This window comes from Ixodes scapularis, unplaced genomic scaffold, assembly GCF_016920785.2.
Source record: "Ixodes scapularis isolate PalLabHiFi unplaced genomic scaffold, ASM1692078v2 PGA_scaffold0__279_contigs__length_252992795, whole genome shotgun sequence".
Taxonomy (NCBI): Eukaryota; Metazoa; Arthropoda; class Arachnida; order Ixodida; family Ixodidae; genus Ixodes; species Ixodes scapularis.
Genome location: NW_024609835.1, coordinates 61,918,636 through 61,938,417, shown reverse-complemented (window position 1 = coordinate 61,938,417; position 19,782 = coordinate 61,918,636). Strand labels below are relative to the sequence as shown.

General features: G+C 45.0%; 1 protein-coding gene across 14 annotated transcripts in view; it reads left to right on the top strand.

Moving 5' to 3' along the window:
• The window catches only part of LOC8041639 (rho guanine nucleotide exchange factor 11), a 171,406-nt gene that overhangs the window by 75,999 nt on the left and 75,625 nt on the right, over positions 1-19,782 (top strand). For all 14 annotated transcript variants that reach the window (XM_029972231.4, XM_029972228.4, XM_029972227.4 and 11 more), the window contains 4 exons: positions 588-714; positions 1,620-1,784; positions 2,566-2,637; positions 4,569-4,668. In XM_029972231.4, coding sequence (XP_029828091.3) covers positions 588-714; positions 1,620-1,784; positions 2,566-2,637; positions 4,569-4,668 — 464 coding nt within the window. The remainder of the gene's footprint in view (positions 1-587; positions 715-1,619; positions 1,785-2,565; positions 2,638-4,568; positions 4,669-19,782) is intronic.

Genomic DNA, 19,782 nt, shown 5'->3' with positions numbered 1-19,782 from the left:
AATTTTTAAATAATTTTATTTTGTTTATTATTTTTTTAGTATAAGTAGAAGTTTTTCACTAGAATGTACATTGAAATTCTGCTGCATTATCACTGAGTAAGTTCTGAGCTTTATCTCGCAGAAATGGGTAGATAGTGAACACATGTGCACTTTCTTTGCAATGCTTGCAGGAACATTGCTACCGTGAAGGAGTGCTTTGAAGGGCGAGATATCAGCGCACTGAGGATCAGAAATGAAATTGCACTAGGAATCTGAGCGCACAAACATCACGCTCCGCATTACAGCTGAGATCGCATTTTTAAATGCAGACGTTCTGTCTCTATCATCATTTGCTCAGCTCATTTCATGTGTCACAGTGATCGACTGCACAGTCAACCCATTTTGAGGTGGGCGCGGTAGTTCCCGATCTGCAGCTGTGCGACAGTTGCAACGGGATAAAATCACTTCATTCAACGGCTGCGCAGGTGGAATCTGCAACGGGGTGACGTGGTTGCCATGGGATGAAGTCTCTTTACTCACGGCTGGGCATTGGTTTGCGTAAGGTTGCTGACAAGGCTCATGGGTTTTTCCCTCTTGTCTCGTTGCAGTTTGCCTTCCAGACAATCAACACCAAGGGCCATCACTTCCAGTCGCAGCAGTACCACTGCGTCACATACTGCAATCACTGCCAGCTCATCATCTGGGGAGTCGGGGACCAGGGATACCAGTGCTCCAGTAAGTTTGTTTGACTAGTGCATTTGGGTAAATATTCAATTTGACTGTTCTTTTTTTTTTTTTTTTTTTTTTTTTTTTTTTTTGTTTACATATGGCAGGACAGGTGGTCTTTAACCAGAAATTGTCAATTTCCCCATCATTCGAACCTGCGATTTACTGATCGGAATCACTTGGCGACGAAGCGCAGATCACATTTGTCCTTTGAAGTACAGTCTGTGCTGGGACCCTACGCACATCAAACATTACGCTCAGAACTCCAGCTAAGTCACTGTTTCGAGTCTGAGATCCTCTTTAACTGACTGTCTATAGATCACTATGATTGGCTTCGTGCACACTATGAGAGAGAGTGGCCACTCTGACCCTTCTTCTAAAATGGTGGTGCAGTCCTCGCATAAATGTGGCAAAAATGTACCATGGCTGAACTGTAGCTTCGTAGACAAATTGTTTGTAGAAAGTGGAAAAAGAAGCTTGTTGTGCGGGCTAAATAATTACCGCGAGTCCATCCCCCTTGTTTCATCGGCTCGCATGCAGCTGACTGCTGAGCGGCATCAATTCTGACACGAGGCATCAAATTTAAATGAAATAATTTTGCAATCTACAAAAAGTAGTTCTTGAAAACAATATTCCAGTAATTGAAAATGAGCGTGTTGCTAGATAGATATGAATACGTAATAGGACAATCCTTTCATGTATTTGAACATACGCCATCTGTCTTAAAAGGTCCAGGCCCTTCGGTTGTCCCACTTCCGGCGCGAGCCTTTTTGTGCATATGCAGCCAAGCACAAGGGAAGGCATTGAGCACAATGGAAGACCAGGCAGCGGGACAAGGCATCCCGCTGTTCTCATTCTGTCGATGGCTACAGTGTCCACAGGGCTGATTGTGACGTCTGCCTCTCCCGTTTCAGACTGCGAGATGAACATCCACAAGACATGCGTGAAGGTGGTGGAGGAGCAGTGCATCGGGTCCCTGCGCAACAAGAAGGCCAAGAAGAACCACCGCATGTCCGGCCTGGGGCTCATGGAGAACATCAAGGGCAAGGCTGGCAGGAGGCCCCAGGGAGGCAGCCAGGGTGGGTGCGGCAACCTCTCGGGACGTGGTTAGGGACAGAGTTGCCAGCTCCGAAATCTGAAAGGCAGCCCAAATGCAAGGTTGCCAGGTCGAAATTTTTAAAAATGACCAAATATCTGCTTAAAGCTGTCAAGTTTGTTCATTGCTTTTTCACTACGAGAAAAACTATTAGAACGGTGTTGGACCGTGAGCCGCGCAGCTCTTCGTACTTGTTGAGTAAGGGGGGATCGCCAGTGCCAAAATTTATGCATACTGTAAACCGAAGTTACAAAATTTCTTAAAACACAATGCAAATTTAATGTACAGATCTCCAGCATTTTATTTCGGCTGTAAAGAAACAAAATTGAAGGCTGATATTTAAACAATAGGAATCAAATATTGGGTTGCAATATAGATGGCTTCTCGTATCGTGAATGAGAAGAGCAATTTGTTTTATTCTAAGTATCTTATATGGCATTAAAAGAAAGAAATGGGTGCACGAGGTTGCGCTTGTCGAAAATGGCCCAGATACGGAGATGAAGGAAACCGGATTCTTTTTATTAATGGTTTTTGAAGGTGCAGGGAAGAAATCTTAAGTATTCACTAAACAGCAAAAAAATATATCCTTTAGATATGTGTCTATTTCTGTTGACACATTTTATGCCACAACAAGGAAGAAATGGTCTGCTGATGGCTTTTTCGCACTGATTGCATGAGACTAGTGGAAATCGTGATGTGGTGCAACTGCACCTTTGCCTTCCCCAAGTAGAGGGCCTGACAAAGGCACACTGCTTTCTGTGCAGGATCGAGGCGGCCCGCGGAGGAGTGGAGCCTAGACTCCGGCATTTCTATGCACACCGATCGTGCCGACTCTGGTGAGACTGCGCTACACTCTGTCACGACACCGCCATCCGTGCTCAAAAAAGGGAGGCACGTTAGGAAGCTCTGCGAACAGGGCTTGCAACCTCGAGGAGCTGCAATCTCGTAAAGCTGTGTCGAGCCAAAAAAATAAATGAATACAGTGGAGTTTTGTTTATTTGAACCCGAGCAGGACCAAAACTTTGTTTTAATAATGCAAAGTTTGAGTTACCGGGAGCTTCCTTCCTAGAAACACATGGGACGAGACCTGCATGTTAGTTTGAATTAAGAGAGCTTGAATTAACGAGATTCCACTTAGAAAGTTTCAATTTTTGTTTTTCTTTCGGCAATTTTTATATTTCTTAGTTTGCTGCGTTCAAAGTATATATTTTTTTGTTTGTTTTTATATTGTAGAGGTTAAAACTGTATGCTAAAATAAATGAGAAGAGAAAATAAAAAAAGCTGGATCTTTACGGTAACAAATTTGTGCAGGCAGGTTAGTTGTTAAGAGTCTCCCTGTTTGTGCCAGTGGGGATATCAAATTCTTAATGGGTGATTAATCTATTGATTGAAGTTTTTGTAGGGTGTTGACATTTTTTATTGTGAGTTCAGTTCTCATAGGACAGTCATAAATACGGTACAACTTCCTTAGTAATTTTTTTTGGGGGGGGACTGCCATGGAAAAAAGACATGATTCGGGTAAACATGACAGTTGATAGCGCTCTTAAAGGGCTACAGGTGAGACTGAAACTAGCTCTTGCTCAACAATTCTAGTTATGTGCACTTTCACGGCTGCGGAGAACTATGTATTTATTCAAGTAAATTAGGCCAACCCTCTTTGTTTGTTGGTCTTTTCCTGGGAATCTTGTTTTTTTATTTAACTGGAGAACGACCAATTATCTTAAGCAAAGAATGTCGGCCAGTAACAGTGACCAAAACTGACCAGTAACAGTGACCTAACACAGATGTTCCCCCGTGTGAGCCGCTGCTCCCGACGCACTAGTGCACAGTGGTAAAGCTTAATGCGAGCGGTACGGTGCAAGTGCCATAGCACAGGGGCATGTGATTGGAGACGTGAAATGTAACCAGAGGAACCAGACACACCCAGCTCAATAGAAGTGTGCCATTGAAAGAGATGGAAAAATGAATGGGCTGTTGCAAAAGACTGAACTCCCTCCAAGCCTAGCTCAAGATGATGCTCGCTCGCACCAAAAGCATATTAGAGGTGCAGGCAAAAAAGAAGGCACAACAAAGCAATGTTTTGGTAACCCACCCCCTGCTAATAGTATCACGTGACACAAGCTACACTCGATTTATCGAGTGCAGATGTTTTAAATGTCACGACCAAGTAGCCCATTTGTCGCATCAGCTGCATCAGGTGGCAGTTATAAAGCGGAGTATTTATAGGGCCAGCTTTTTGGGCTTTCGAGCCCTCGGATGTAGCCTCAATGACATCAGTATCATGTGACTCTGATGTCATTCCAGAGACACGACGTCAGGTGGCACCAAAATGCGACATAGTAGCGTCGCAACAGGGGTGTCAGTGTGGTGTCACATTGTCACTGTGACATCAGGTAACACCATGACACGACATTGTGATATCACGTTGGGTGACGTCACAGCATCACATGATGCGACGTGACAACTGTGATGGTTCTATGTGTTCACAAAAACCCTCGCAGTGTGCCCTTCAGTGGCCCCCTTACTGTGCCTGCAAAAAAACGAGCCTGAAGGCTCGTCCTTTGGGAAATGCCAAAAGGAAAATCAATTTTTTGGATTTTGCAACCAGGAAGACAAATGGGACAAGCATCTGTGAATGTAACAATCGGAAAAATGTATGAACGGGGAATGTATCGAAGAGGTTCTACCGCATTTTAGCTTGTTTATTCCTTAATTGAACTCTCTATGAGGTTGCTGTTGCAAAGGTTGGCGTTGCGTGTCTTTGCAGATAAGTACCTTGCCCGAGTTGAAAGGGATCATGGAGATGATTTTGACCATCAGTCAGCAATGCACCACCTGAACCATGATGCAGCGGAGCGAGGCCTACAGTGAGTTTCCTTTTCTGTCTTGTTTTATGTGTTTTATCACTCTCACGGTCCTTATTCTCTGTCACAAGTTGTGGGTAATATTACAATTGTGCTGATATATACCGTAAAATACCGAGAAAGTGCCCACTCAAAATATGGAGATTATCGCGAAAAATTTGGGTACTGTTAGGTCATCAATTTTACATATATCTGCCATGCATATTTTCTCAGATGTTACAAAATTTTGGGGTGGGGACTTAGTGTGTAATGGGCGGATGCTCGGCATTTTACGATTTATAGATATTTTATCTCAGTGGTGGTTTTAAAATACTTTTTGTACATTAGTTTGATGGATTCTAATATCTATTTCAGTGATGTTTTTTTTTCAATGTTTGGTAACCCACCCCCTGCTAATAGTATCACGTGACACAAGCTACACTCGATTTATTGAGTGCAGATGTTTTAAATGTCAGCAGGCAGTGATCTAAACTGCCGAGGATCGTGCATTGAACTTTTGCTGGAATCTTCTCTTGTCATGTTGTATACAACGTCCGAAATCAAACTTACTTTTATTGACCGTACTAATCCATAATTGTTTGCTGTCATTTGCACTTAAAACGCACATCTGACATTGTGTTTTTGAGGGCACCTTTGTTTCACAATAAAAATAAGGCAAAATGTGCACGGGCGTCCAACAATTCGGCTCCGCAACCTTGATTTCATATTGAGGATAAGCTGCAGCCGGGCACATAGCCAGGATTTTTTCGGGGGGAGGGGGAGGGGGAGGGGAGGGGGGAGGAGGGAGGGAGAGAGGGAGGGAGGGAGGGAGGGAGGGAGGGAGGGAGGGAGGGAGGGGAGGGGGGGGGGGTGGGGGGGGGGGGGGGCACGCCCAACGGGGCGTGCCGCCCAAGCACGCCCAACGGGGCCAACCCAGAGCCGTGTATACAGAGAGTTTGGTCAATGGGAGGCGTGGGCAGAGCCAGGGCGTGCATCAGGTGCAGAAAGAGGGCTTGGCTTGCTCTCTTGGCCAACCAGAAGCCGAAAAGAATCCCCTAGCTGTAGTAGCGAGAAACAGGTTTGGTCATTATAATAAGCGCGTAAGAGGGGGGGGGGGGGGGGCAGGGCAAGGCAAGCACATGCTTGTTGCACGTGCTTGCGTATATGGGGCACCAGTTGCAGCACCATGCTTGCAATTGTCTATTGGCGACGTGAGCGATCGAAGGCGTCGCTGTGATCTGTCTTCCATGATAGGGGGGGGGGGGGGGGCAGGGCAAGCACATGCATGTTGCACGTGCTTGCGTACATGGGGCACCAGTTGCAGCACCATGCTTGCAATTGTCTATTGGCGACGTGAGCGATCGAAAGCGTCGCTGTGATCTGTCTTCCATGATAGGCCGAATACTGACTATGACGTCAGCAAAGGATTTCCTTTCGACGGAAATAAGAGGAATGGAAGAACTTCCATTTTGTGGTGTTGGCAGTGTTGGTTTGAGAGTGCTGTGATTTCAAGCTTCCACCATGTTCTTTACAAGCACCTTCAAACTTGATGTTCACAAGGTAATGACGTCATGAAAGGTTAACCATAGGAGGGCGCCACCAAAGCATCTCGCCGCCAATAGACCGATCTCACCAGCCTGTTTCATTATGCCGCCGGTGCCGGCATGCATTGAGGGAACTCTAGTCCTCCTGCTTGCGTGACAACACTGCTGCGTGAGGAGAGCCCGAGACGGCACGAGCTGTCTTGTGCTCTGCCGCCTGCCTTCTGTGAACTACAGTTATGGTGGTGTCACACATGCATAAAACGCTTGTCTACTAGATCGGTGCGATATTCATAGTTTTCCAAGTGTTCATTGCGGCAAGTGTGCTTCATGCCTATACTTGCGGTCAGCTTTCTGTGGCAATCCCAAGAGAGGAGGAAAGCGCGTGTACAGTGGTTGGTGCACCCTCTCCCCTAGCATTGACTGCATTGCCTCAGAAAGTTGGCCGCAAGTATAGCTCCAATGCACTGCAGAGAAGCCGCTCCGCGGATGTTGCTTCTCCGCAGTGCACCTGTGCTCGGTAAGAAGCACGCCCAACGGGGCCAACCCAGAGCCGTGTATACAGAGAGTTTGGTCAATGGGAGGCGTGGGCAGAGCCAGGGCGTGCATCAGATGCAGAAAGATGGCTTGGCTTGCTCTCTTGGCCAACCAGAAGCCGAAAAGAATCCCCTAGCTGTAGTAGCGAGAAACAGGTTTGGTCATTATAATAAGCGCGTAAGAGTTAAATGTAGTAACCCTTCATGGTTGAAAATAGGGTGCACATGATATTTTGATCATGATCATGCAGAAAGATGTAAGAAAAAAATGTGCCGCTCGAACTCTCTTTTGATCGGACAGGGTGTGACCGCTCGGACGGCAGATTCCCAGCCCTCAGCACCTGGCATACGGATTATGTTGATCATTCCACTAGTCGTGCTCTTCCAGCATGATTTTGGATGATCGTGATTGAAACATCACACGCACCATATTTTCAGTCACCGAGAGTTACTCCAACGCACTTACCAAGTTTGTTTCTCGCGACCACCGCCAGGGTCATATTTCCAGCTTCTGGTTGGCCACATTCGAATTTGTGAAGACGCTCTGGAACACGCCCAGTCCGCTTTCGGCCAATGGCACCTCCTCATTTGTCTTCTATACTTCCCAATGAATGGCCAAACTCTCTACGTATATGGCTCTAGGTCAACCCGCTGTGATCAGCGTGCCTGAAAATATGAATATGGCAGTTCATCTCAAAGCAAAAATCGAATATTGTATTATTCGAAATTTTGAATATTCACACTACACTACTAAATAGACGATATGCAAAACTGCATGGTGGTCTGGCAGTACTCTGCATGCGGCCATCTTGGTAGCGTCAAATATCTTGAGTTTCGGTTTCTCAGCCTTTCTAGAGCACGGATGCTTGGCCACTAAGTGCGATTCAGAAACATTATCGTTTTCTGACTTCAGATCATCCAATGTGGACAAAGGACTAAGTTGTCATGCCTTTCATCTCTGAGGACACTTTTAAATCTTTCTTCAATACAAATATGCATGAAGTTGTACTTTTTAGCATTAGACTGCTCCACGCTAATACATGAACCTCAAGGTTAGTTTCTTTTTTTCTTTTGTTTTAGTTGTTACTGGCAAAAGGATTTTTTTTTTTTTGTGGAAAGTTTTGGGTTTTTATAAAGGAAACGGTGCCCTGGGAAATATTTTTCAGGCATTGCAAAGAGCTCAAATTGGTTTCATATATCATTGGCACAGTTGATGGATGTTGCATTACTGCTACTAATGATTTGTTCAACCCTGGCAGAATAACCAACTGCATTTACTAAGACAATGCTTTTGTTACCGCCAACATCGGTTTTAGCCACTGCGATGAACCTAAGTTGAACGCCACGTTCGATGTAATCAAACGTGGCATTCGACAAAAAAGACAGCAAAATCCCGTTTGTATGAGTACTGAGCAAAGACACACCGTCTTCCGTGTCTCTTGTTTTTTCTATCCTACATGGCCGCGCTTCAAATATTCAAGAATATTATATCAACAAACTCTCCTGTTTAGTTTAAGAGGTGTTTTACAAACCTTGTTTACCGATGCCAGATCAAGTGTATAGAAATCACTGCAAAGCAATGAGATTGTTTTCTGACTTTCCAAAGTAATTTTTTTTCTTTTTAATATTTGACATTAAAATGAGGGCTCTGTGGTGCTTTCAGCTTTTGTTGTTCACTGTTAAAGGGACCATGAAATGACTTTTTTACTTTTTCCAGATAACTTTTACATTAAACCGTCAATGTTCACTGAATGCCAAACAGGCATCCGTTTTCGTCTCGGTTTATTAACTTCTACACAAAAAATTAACGAAATATCGACTTTTTCTTGACCGCAAAACAAGCCGTGACGTACGCTGTTTCCGGAACAGGAAGTTCTCTCGGCAGTAGGAGATGGGAGCGTTAGCGGCGACGAGTTGGGGTGCGCCGGTAGGTTTTACTGCGCCGATGTCACCGACGTATTTTCTGAATCGGGGCCTCTCATCGCCGCATCGCAGCTGAGCGAAATTCAATGAGATACGTTGCGCTACAGCGACAGCATGGGACTAGTCCCATACACCGGTATGCCTGTTGGGAAGTGCAGCGAGTCTTCCGGTGAAGACTCCAGAAGTCAACCCAACTGTCATTGTTGGTAAAAGGCGGCCAGTGTCAGTCGTTTGCAAAGCGACGTAGATGGAAACAAATTGCCGCGGCGTTTTTCGCGGTCTCGGAGATGCAGGAGCGAGCCGACGTTAAAAAAGATATGTTTGAACTACGAGTGTCAGCAAGAGCCACGTAAATACCTGTTCACATTCGGAGCGGACGCGCGCATTTGATGGAAGTGCTGTATTCGCCCTGTTGGTAAGCGCTTCGGGACCGATCTTTTACGATTGCAACTCGATACTGACGCGACACTCGGCAAAGAAAGGTTGGACCGGTATTGCACGTATACCTCCCACGAACTGTTACAGCTCGACAGTGACGTGCAGTCTGTCAGAATAAAAATGGCATACCAATAACAAAGTGTGTACATACCGTGTTACGAAGGTAATCTATACAGCGTTTATTTCAGCTCTATATCACACAAAACAAGAAGAGAGAATCGACGAGGGTTCCTTTTCGACGAGTGTTCGTCAACACTGCCTCGGAAAACAAGGGGAAGAGATTGACCTCACCTCTTAAAGGGACACTGACACCCCCCAAAATTTTTTTTTAATTTTTTGCCAGGCGCTTTATTATGATGTCGGAGGACTACCCAATTAATATTTTGCAACAGAGTAGCGTATTTTTTTAATAAAGCCAAAAGACGCAACTGCTCGAAACCGAAACCCGACGGAGGTCGGAGAAGTGGAGAGGATAGAGTGAGTGGCGGAAGTCACGTGGCTACACCCGACCGTGTTTTTTTTTTTTTTTTTTTCTTCTTCTTTTTCTTTTTCTTCTTCCCGGTAGCAGACGACATGCGGCGTACGGGAACTGTTCGCCGTGGAATTCTTTTGCAGTTATGTATGTTCCGCTCGTTGTTCTGTACTCCAAGATGAGTTGTTTTGTATATTGAGGAGTTGGAGATGAGTAGTGAGTGCCCGTGGTGAATTTTGATCGGCTCCGAAAAGAATACACCCAAGATGTTGCGTGAAGAGCTGGCTCACATGTCCTGCGTCCGAAACAGAAGTGGCATTGTGCGACAGAGTTTCCGAAAGATCAACGGGATCGGGACCAATGGCTGGCTGCAATTCCTGTAGACCATTTACGGGCACCTCAGAAAGCGGACGCTACCTGATTTATATGCTCCTTGCATTTTGTGGAAAGTGATTACATTGAGTTCGCAGGTATCGTCCACAACATTTGTTTCTTATTTTTGTTTCTTCAGTGATAATTGTAAAAAAAAGAAAAGAAATGTAGACATCAAAAAACATATGAAAAAAAAAAAAAAGAAGTTTCACGGGGGATCGAACCCGATCCTACGGCGTGTAAAGCGGACGTCTTTCCCCCTAAGCTATTGGGGCATATCGAAATCAGGGGATCTCTTTCCTTAGTAATAATTCAGCCGATAAACTGTAAGTTGGAAAGTTTGCTACCGATCTTCCTTTAGCAAAAGCACTCCCGGGTCGAAGTCGGGATGCACCCAGCATTGGCGACATTCTCACCTTGTAAAGAAATCGTACGCGTGCATATTCAACTCGAAGTAGACACGTCGTGCTTGACGTTTGCGCGAGCGATGTCTTCAGCCACGAGAAGGGAGCGATGGCTCGGCGACATCTTCGTGCAAATCGGCTTGGTGGTCGGGCGTGTCGTACGGAATGAAGACCAATTCTTTTGATCAGTCCCAAATTTCTCTTTTAAAGGCAGACAAAATTCTCCGGTACCGCGAACGACAGTTCTGAAATAGAGGACCCACGCCCGTCGTCCGCTGCCATCGCGTCCCTGCGAGTCCCACGAAACGTGAAACGACGCATGCACAGAATGCTTCCGGTTGTCTGTGAAACTTTTTTTTTCAATCAACGTATTTGCAGCTTTTTAGAAGTCACAAAAAATGGGTTTCATATTTTTTTCTATTTTTAATATTGAGTGTGTGCCTTCAGTGACTCACGACTTTGATTAAATTTGGTGGTCGCATCGATACCTTAGAAAACGGCCCGTGACCGCAAAAAAGAGAGTGAGCGAGACTCGAACCGGCCAGTTCTTGATCGGCGGTTTTCGGGCGGAAAGAAACCGAATTTCGAGCCGCAAATTCTGTTCTGGGTAGTTGAGCTCTCATATGTCACGTACAACTAAAAACCTCGGCGAGCATAAATACCCTGTCAGTGTCCCTTTAACCTAAAATTGAGGTCAGCGATCAAACTATAATACGGGAAGGGTCCACAAGGGTAGCGCGGGCATATTCCATTCAGCACGCCAGCCGGTCGTAGGCAGACAGACGGTCTTGCGACGAAGCAACGCTGCGCCGAGTCGGAGTTCCTGCTAGGCCTATATTCTGAGAGCTTCGTTGGAGCGGGATTCGCGGCTGTTGTCGCTCTTCTCGGGTGTCTGTGGATCCAGCGTTCTTGTTCGTCGTGGTCTGTTTTAAGTACATTTTTTTCTTGCTGCTTGAAGTCGGCACGCGCGAGATGAACACGTAGAAAAATAAACGTTCAGTCAGTCAGAGTTTTGAGAGGAAGGAAACCAAAGGAAATAACCGTTCCGAAGTCGGCCCTGCCCTACTGCGCACGCGCAGTAGTTGCTTCGTTTACCACACGATAGATGGTGCTTGGCTCTCAGCATTATCAAATTTGGCAATTTTCGCCACACATCTCTAATTATGCTACAAAATGTGGATCTGAATATTATTTAACAAAACTTTTAGGAAACATTCGCCGGCTATTTATTGTTTACGATCGCGGTGCTGGTGAGGTAGGCTCTTACCCAATAGGAGACGTGGATTCGGCTGACGTGCTCCGTTTCTGCGGATGCATCGTAGTGAAAAGGCAGAGCTTTCGAAGGAAAGAAGTCGCAAAAGAGTCCAGTTTTCTTTTAAAAGTTCTATAGCAAATAATTTTTTTTGGCTCCCTAGTTTTGTGTTTTTGTGTTTCTTTTCACACCTTTTACGACGTGCGGTGGATGAAATTCGATTTTAAAATCATTTCATGGTCCCTTTAACCATACGCATCTTCAATTATGGTTGGTGGCATAGATTATTAAAACTGTAATCTTCTTGCCTCGCTTAACAGCCTTGGTCTCATCCGCATACATTGAGCTGCTTGTGCATCAAGACTGAGGCACTGGGTTTTCCGGACATGGATGGACGAATGGACAGGGAAAGAATTGGGGTAACTAAGAGGAGATTGGAAGATTGGTGGAAGAGATCTAGGGAAGGATAAAAAAATACAGATAAAAATAAACAATAAATTCAATTTAAAAGAGAGGGGGGGTCTGTTAGAACAAAAATTCATACAAATTAAAAAGAAAGAGGGATGACGAAATGTTAGGCTAAGTGGCGCAAGCTGCCGCCCGTTACAAAGGGTATAGCCATTACCATCCATCCATCCATCCAAGAAAAACGCAGGCCAACTCTACAACCTGCATAAAAGAAGAAAGAAAAGTTCAGAAACAAATTTGGTACAACTTCGTGAAAAGATTAGGACCCAGTTCAATAGTTGTAAATGGCTTCACGCCGCGCGATAACGTCCGCATGTTTTTGGCATTGTCACCTATTGTTTTTATCAAAAGCTGCGTCTCAAGTGACAAATAAAAATTAGAAAAAATTGTGAACGCTGTTCTTGTTTGCATTCACGTCACAGATAAATCGAAGGTTTATCGCTGCTTCCATGGTGGAATGCAGCAACATGTTGGCATCGCAGCTCTCGCACAAAGCGCAATCGTATGTTTACATGGGAACTTAGCCGGTCTGGTCACTGTTTTTATTTTCTCGCCGCTACCAAGATGGCAGATGTATTCTTGGCGCGCTACTAGTTGGCACTCTACATTTCGCATGTGGTCTATTTTCTTCTTTTAAAATTAGACCTGTGGAAATAGTGATTTGAATTTAATAGTGCAGTGTCATTTGTGTCTTAATGCTGCAAAAAGAGCCCATATATTATTGATTTTCTTTTCATTGTGAGGTCTATAAATGATGCCGTGCATTGCATTTAAGCTCGCATTCGCACAAGCTTACTTAAGATTATGAAGGCACTTGCCAGCAGTGGGAACGCTGGGAGTTTGCAGAAAATATTAGTGTAGGAAAACCAGGTAATTCTCAGCAAATTTGGCACTGAAAAAAGTGAGTTGGCAATTATTTTTTTATTAGCTTATGTAGTTAGGTGCGTTCTTCTTAATATGTCAAAGGGAGGAAAGAGGTGCGGAGGCAATTTCAGCTTATAAGTTGTTCCATCCATGTACTCTTTGCAGAGCAGAAGTGTGCTTAGTAGGGTTGTTCAAATATTCGAAATTCCGAATAGTAGTTTCGAATAATACACTATTCGTTATTCACTTCGAGAAGAATTGCACTATTAGCGTTTTTCAAAGATTATGGCAGGTTAGCCTTGTTGAGCGCGCTCCTTACCGAGCACTGGTGCACTGCGGAGAAGCAATACCCGCGAAAGCGAGCTCTGCGGGTGTTGCTTCTCTGCATTACATCGGTGCCGGGTAAGAAGCGCACTAAATCGGGTAACTTGATGTGACAAACACTTGGAAAAGTATGAATATTGCAGTTGCGTGCTTGGAAGAAAAACATACATTCAAAGCGGGATTGTGCACGCGTGCCGGGTATACTGAAAATGAATGGAAACTTTGTGAATGTGTATATCTACATTGTAGTAAAAGTTTCAAAATTAAACTGTCTGTTATACAAGAGTATATGTTAGGCAAAAATGCACTTACAAGCTGCATTCATCATGTATGATTCTTGTTTTTAATGCGAAACCATTAACTCTCCCATGGAGCGAGCTGATGTCATCAGTTTGAACCTTGAAAACGGCACCTAGTTTCCCCGATTCCAAAGGAGCAAAGTAAAGCTGATGGATTTCGCCTTCAGTTCCATTGGCTGGCGCGCGTCGACGAAGCTCCCATTGGTCGCTGCGCTGGTCAGTTTCCACGACCGCTCACTGCATGGCGCTGCGTGTCCATCAACGCGCCGTTAATACGGAGCGTCCAAGGTCACATGCGCTGACCAACGACGATAAGTTTGCAGCAGACGAGTGGCTTGCGTGCTTTCGCATTCACGACTCATAAGAAGTGCTTAGGTGCACCTGGAGTTTTTTTAACTCTAGATTAAAGAAAGAATATTTTATATAGCAAGATTTGTAAATTCACTGAATTGGGTATAGTTGGCCTTCTCTATAGGATTCAGTTTATGTCGAATCCGTCGTTTACTTGCCGTCCCAAGACATCAGTACTTCTGAGGTCACAGTTCATAATTTTAGATTTTTATGTAGATTAAACTTAGCTTAGAAATGGACAAGTAAAACAACCTTCATGAGTTCAGCTGAGTTTTCGTCTAAGCATGATGCAATGGTAGTAAAAGCCGTGGAAAAACTATTCGATACTTGAATCAAAAATATTTGGCCAAAATCACTATTAGCTTCGAATTCGCTTCGAACTCAAAATCCACTATTTGCACAAGAATATGTATGTTTATTCTGCACCTGTACTCGCACACGTTCATAGCATGGTCTGTATCACAGGGCATATAGGTTGGTTTTCAGATACAGTGCAATCCAGTTATACCACATGTAACAATGTACTGCTTATGACGGTCAGTTTCTAGACTAGAAACGCTCAGTTTCTAGTTCAGATACAACAGTAATCGGTTATATCGATTGAATTTTTGGGTTTTCTCTTTATTGCTATAAGTGGATTGCACTCGACATTATTCTTTGTATATCTCAGTTCTACCATTAAATATGTTATAAAAAGAGGACAGTCTAAGACTGTTTCCCTGTGTCCCAACTTATTGCATATACTAGGAGAGCATTCAGAGAAATCGTGTTTACCTAACAAATACCGGGTTACGTGAAGTAATGCTTCGGGAAGTACTGTGTGCCCTGGGGCACTCCATAATGTGCTGCAAATGTGCACTAGATCGGGCAGTTTCACGTGCAATTTTCGGAGTGAAAAACCCATCTACTAAAGTTCTATTTTCCTCTGTCAAAATTGTTCTTTTCGATATAGATGATGTAAGGTGTCATAGTAAAGAAATATTTCTAAAATTATTTTAGCAAATCTTGTAGGTCTCCAATGTTTTTGCCTCTGTGGTTTTTCTTTGCAAAAAATCTGAAGAGGTTGAGCCTCCTCATTGAGGGTTTGGCATGGCATTACCGTCTTCTAAAAGGCTGGCTCCGGACAAGGCTAATGCAGTTTGCAACTAATTAAGGCATTACATTCTCCTAACTTGACATAAAGAGATAATATTCAGACTATCAAGTTTTCGAAGCGAAACGGAACCGTGCAAATGACGCGATTGGTCCACCGAATTTTCGTCTCGAATTGGTAAAATATCAGGGTGTCTAGCGACCGGTAAAACCGGGAATAGTCGGGGAAATATTCATTACCGGGAAAAATCGAGTGATTGTCAGGGATATTGTCAAAAAGTGAGCCCAGTCAGGGAAAATGATCCGGAAACGCCATCGAGTGCCCTGAGCAAAGGCTTGAGGACTTGGGGGCAGAAAAATAGGCAATAAATTCTGTAGGGGGCCGGAGACCCGTCAAGCTGTTCCTTTTTAGCTTTTTTCTCCAGCCTGTCCTTCATCATTGATGAGAAATAAAACTATTATTATTAGAGCGGAGCGCGGGCTCTGCTCACCCGGTGCAGAGTTTACTGCCCAATGCGAAGGAAACAGCCGACAAATCCAGTCCAAGCCTTGGATTGGATTGGATTGAGGGCGCGGCACTAGGCTAGATCCAGTTAGAGCTACTAGATGTAGTAACGAATAGGAAAGCTGCAGACCCTAATCAAATCCAAGCATTAAGCCAAAAGTATCCGAAAATGTGTATCTGGCAGCCATGCTGCCATTCGGTTATGAACGTGTGTGGTTGAGCGTCGTGTTTTCATTGTGTTTTCATTGTGTTTACGGAAGTGGCCTCTTCACTGACAATGTCGGCGGCAAGCAAGTGCTCACCCGAATATTTCGGAATACGCGTTGGATTACGCCCGTGCAAAATGGGCCGCATAGTGCTCAATGCTCACTGCCTCGTGTTGTAATGGTCTTATGTATTTAACCGCTTCTACTGTGGTCAGGGAATTTTACTTGACATTGTCAGGGAAAACCTGGAAAAGTCAGGGAATTTCAAAATAAGAATTTGCTAGACACCCTGGATATATCTGTACTCCTAAATCTGGAATAAAAGAGAAGTACCTACACAAGTGGTATTAAGCTAAGGAATATGTACTTTCAACTAAATGCTTGTTTTTTGTCCAGCAGACAAAAAAAATAGTTGTATATATTTATTTAATTACATTTTTCAAGAGCTGGAAAAAATATCGTAAAAATCTTTATCAAAAGGGCAGCGAGGTGTATTTGATATAAAGATCGCCATCTTTATAAGTTTAAACCATCTCGAGCAAAGGCAAATTCGTTCTCTAAACGTCAATCGCAAAAATGCTTAACAAAAAAAAAAAAAAAAAAAAAAGGAAAAGATTGCAGCTGCGAAGACATGTTTTTACGACTTATGCCGCACGGAAACATTGCGGGCCCTCGAGACTGGAAATGCGCACCAGATGTCTTCGGGTTCTGCATTTTGGACCCTACACTACAGGAATAGCAGATCGATTCAACGTGATCTATATGCGAGGGGAGGGTGGACCCTTTTACTCCCCAACAGGCCAACCACGATCGCCCGATTCTCGCTGACGTCGCCGTCACGTAAACGCTTCCAAGACAAGGTTGAGAAAGCCGCCGTTTTTATTCCATCCAGCTCCGCCTTTTCAGTGTACAAATAAACTCCCTAAAAAAAAACTTTTTTTATTAAAAAAAAAAGTTGCAGGGGAGTTACGTTTTATTCTTTGCCAAAACAGAATCCTTCAGGGGAAATCGTTCTGCTTACGAAAAAACAGTCGTTGGTGGGGGAATCATTTTGCTCTTCCGAAGAATATCATACAGGGAAGAATGCTTTTTTTTTTTTTTGCTTTAGCATAAAACAAAAAAGTCTTTGCTGGCAGAATCATTTTTGCTCTCAATGCAAAAAGAGAAGTCGTCACGCGCAAATCGCTTTACTCTTTACTCTCCCCCCCCCCCCTTTTTTTCCAAACCCCTCTCAAAAAAAAGAAAATAAATAAAAAGACAGTTGCAAAAGAAAAAAAAAATTACCGATTTTGGAGAGAGAAAAAGAAAAGTCACATTCGGCCGTCAGGAGTGTATTTTGCCAAACACAAGCGACAATGTTTTTTTTTTTTTTTTTTTTTTTCTTTTTTTATGCGTTTTTAACGTATGTATTTTGACAAGTGTCCATATAAGTACCTTAATTCACCGCATCAATGACGCTCCGCGATATCATGCGATACCAACCGCCTCGTTCGTGGGAGTGTTTCGCAACACCCGCAACAACGAGGGGCTAATATTACGCGGTTCAGCCGTTCGACAAGATGTGTCCGGGCCGCACAAACCGTGTCGGTTGTTAATCGGGACGGCTGAAGTACATCAGACTGGTTTCTGGATTCCGAGGCGATTGACCTTGACTAAGACAGATTTTATTTATTTATTTATTTATTCTGTTTAAAAGCGTACGCGTGACGAGGCAGCGCGCCGAAGCTCGAAGCAAAGTCCACGGTGCTCGCTTCTTGCGAACAAAAGAGGTCCGAAAACGCTCTTTTCTTCTCCCGACCGGCCATCGCGCGCTGCGCGGCCGTTCTCTCGAACCGTGCTAATGACGCCCTCACGGCTCGAGGCTGGTCCGTTGATGGACGACCGACGCGCTGCTCGAGTTCTTGGCGTTTTCTCGTAGAACACTGCCGGCGACGTGAATTGGGCCCGCCGCGGAATTCGGACAAACAACGCCGCGCCACGCAGTCGGCGCGAACGCAACATCCGCAGCTCTTTCGCGTTTCACTAATGCGGTCTGGTCTCCGACACGTGAATTTTCCGCGTAGGATAGCTCCCCATACGTGGATATTCTAGCTAACTGACGCGCTACTATGTGGCCGTAGTTACTTAGCGAACCGGGTGCGCTACAGCGGGTTTCCTGCGACTGGTTAGGACCACGTGATTGACTCCGACCTATGGATTGGCTCCAGTGAGACTCGTAACGTCCGCTTTGCGGTACATCGTAAGGTTAGGCTTACATCGCAAGAAAAAGATGTCCTTTAATTTGTTACTCGATAAACTTGTTCTTTCTAGTTTCCGCTAAACAATGCGCCATGTAATTACGCTGCTCCGCCCAATTCTATCGCGGTCTGTTAAGACACTGTTGTGTGCGTCCATTTCAAAGCGCCAACGCGTCATCGGACCCACACGATAGTCTGGATGACTGCCTTTGAGCGTGCAGGAAGGACAGGTACGAAGGAAAACTACCGATTATTGCTGCGTGGCACTCTGTGCGTTGGAAATTCCCAGGAGCCTCGCTGTCGCTGCACAAAGCTGTCACTCTCTTATTCTACCTCCCCCCTAATGGAAACCGATGTCAGGCAGGCGGATTTATGGGTCAGACTCGTCGGGGGGAAGGGGAGGGGACGGGGCGGCGGCGGCGGCGGCGGCGGCGGGTCAACGGCGGGGGCGGTGGCGGGCGGGCGTTACGGCCGAGGCGTGGCCGTAACCAAAAAGTAAACTTTTAACCGATGTACTACATTTTTTTTTTATGAAAAAGTTCATTTTAGGTGGTTTGGGGGGGGGGGGGGGCTGCGTCGCCCCCCCCCCCTTTTTTTCCTTATATAAATCCGCCCATGATATCACACTAGATTTTGTCGGACAACTTATGTAAATTTGAAGGGGCTTCGTCTTGAATCTTTGCGAGGGACACGTTAAAGAATGGACCTGTAGCGTCTTGTTTTCTACTAAAACATCTCATTTAACTGATTGTTACATGGTCAAATTTAGAATAACGATGGAGACCCGATGTTGGCGTCTGTCCCGACCGCTGGTCCCAGGTCGTCTCCGTGCAGTCCCCTTGTGCAGTCTCCTCGTGTCGTCTCGCGTGTAGGGTTACCTCGCGTGGCGTGAAGTGGGGAAACTGCGAGGGAGTACGGCAACCAGACTAGAGAGTAGTATCCGCGGTGCGATGAGCAGCCACGGGGCTATTATCCAACGTTGTGTAACCTGGATATTGCGCGGAACTGATGCGAGCGTGCGTCTTTTTTTTTTTTACGGAGCCGCTGTGTGTTAGTGCGTATGTGATCACCGACCTTTTTCGCGTAAACACGACACCAAGCGGCGAAAGCTCGAAGCGCGATGACTTCGTCCATGGCCTCCGAGATCCCTAAGTGCTTCGGGACCTCGGGGGCCATGACTCCGAGATCCCTAAGCGCGCGAACGCTGCTCCGGCCGTCCCATTCGTGCGGAGAGGGCGTAACCGGAAAAAGAGAAGAAGGCGGCGTCTTTCCGCGGGGAGGCGCTCTCAACCCAGGCATCGAATTCGCCGTTTCAGTGATTTCAGCATGGCGCGATGGAAAAGAGCCCAAGAAAAAGTCTCGTTACGTAGAGTTACTGCAGCCTCTACTTACAGATGTTTGTGTTTTGTGGTAGAAGGGTGAACAGCTTCTCCGGGGATGTGGATAGGCAAGTTATTTATTTTAGATATTCATCTGCACATCTTGCGGATAGCGCTGCTTTTGGTGTATTTGACTGGAATATGCAATGCGTATAAAACTAAAGAAGAAAAAAATTAGCTCCTTGCATAAAATTTTTCTTATTTCCCTAAATACAAATTATCATGCTGTACTTTTTTCTTTTCTTTTTTTTAGTTTCCGCGCGTTGTTCTATCTAGTTTTTTTTTAGCCTGAGCGCGAGGTTGGATACTATAGAGTGCAGTTCGTCTTTTGCTTCTTTTAATACTTTTAAAGCAGCTCTAAGCCGGAGTCACACTGTTTATCCATCATACAAAACACAATCCGCACATATCAGTGACCTCGATATCCGTGGTTCGAATGCCGCGTGCCAAGCGTGTTGCCATGCGGCATTCGAAG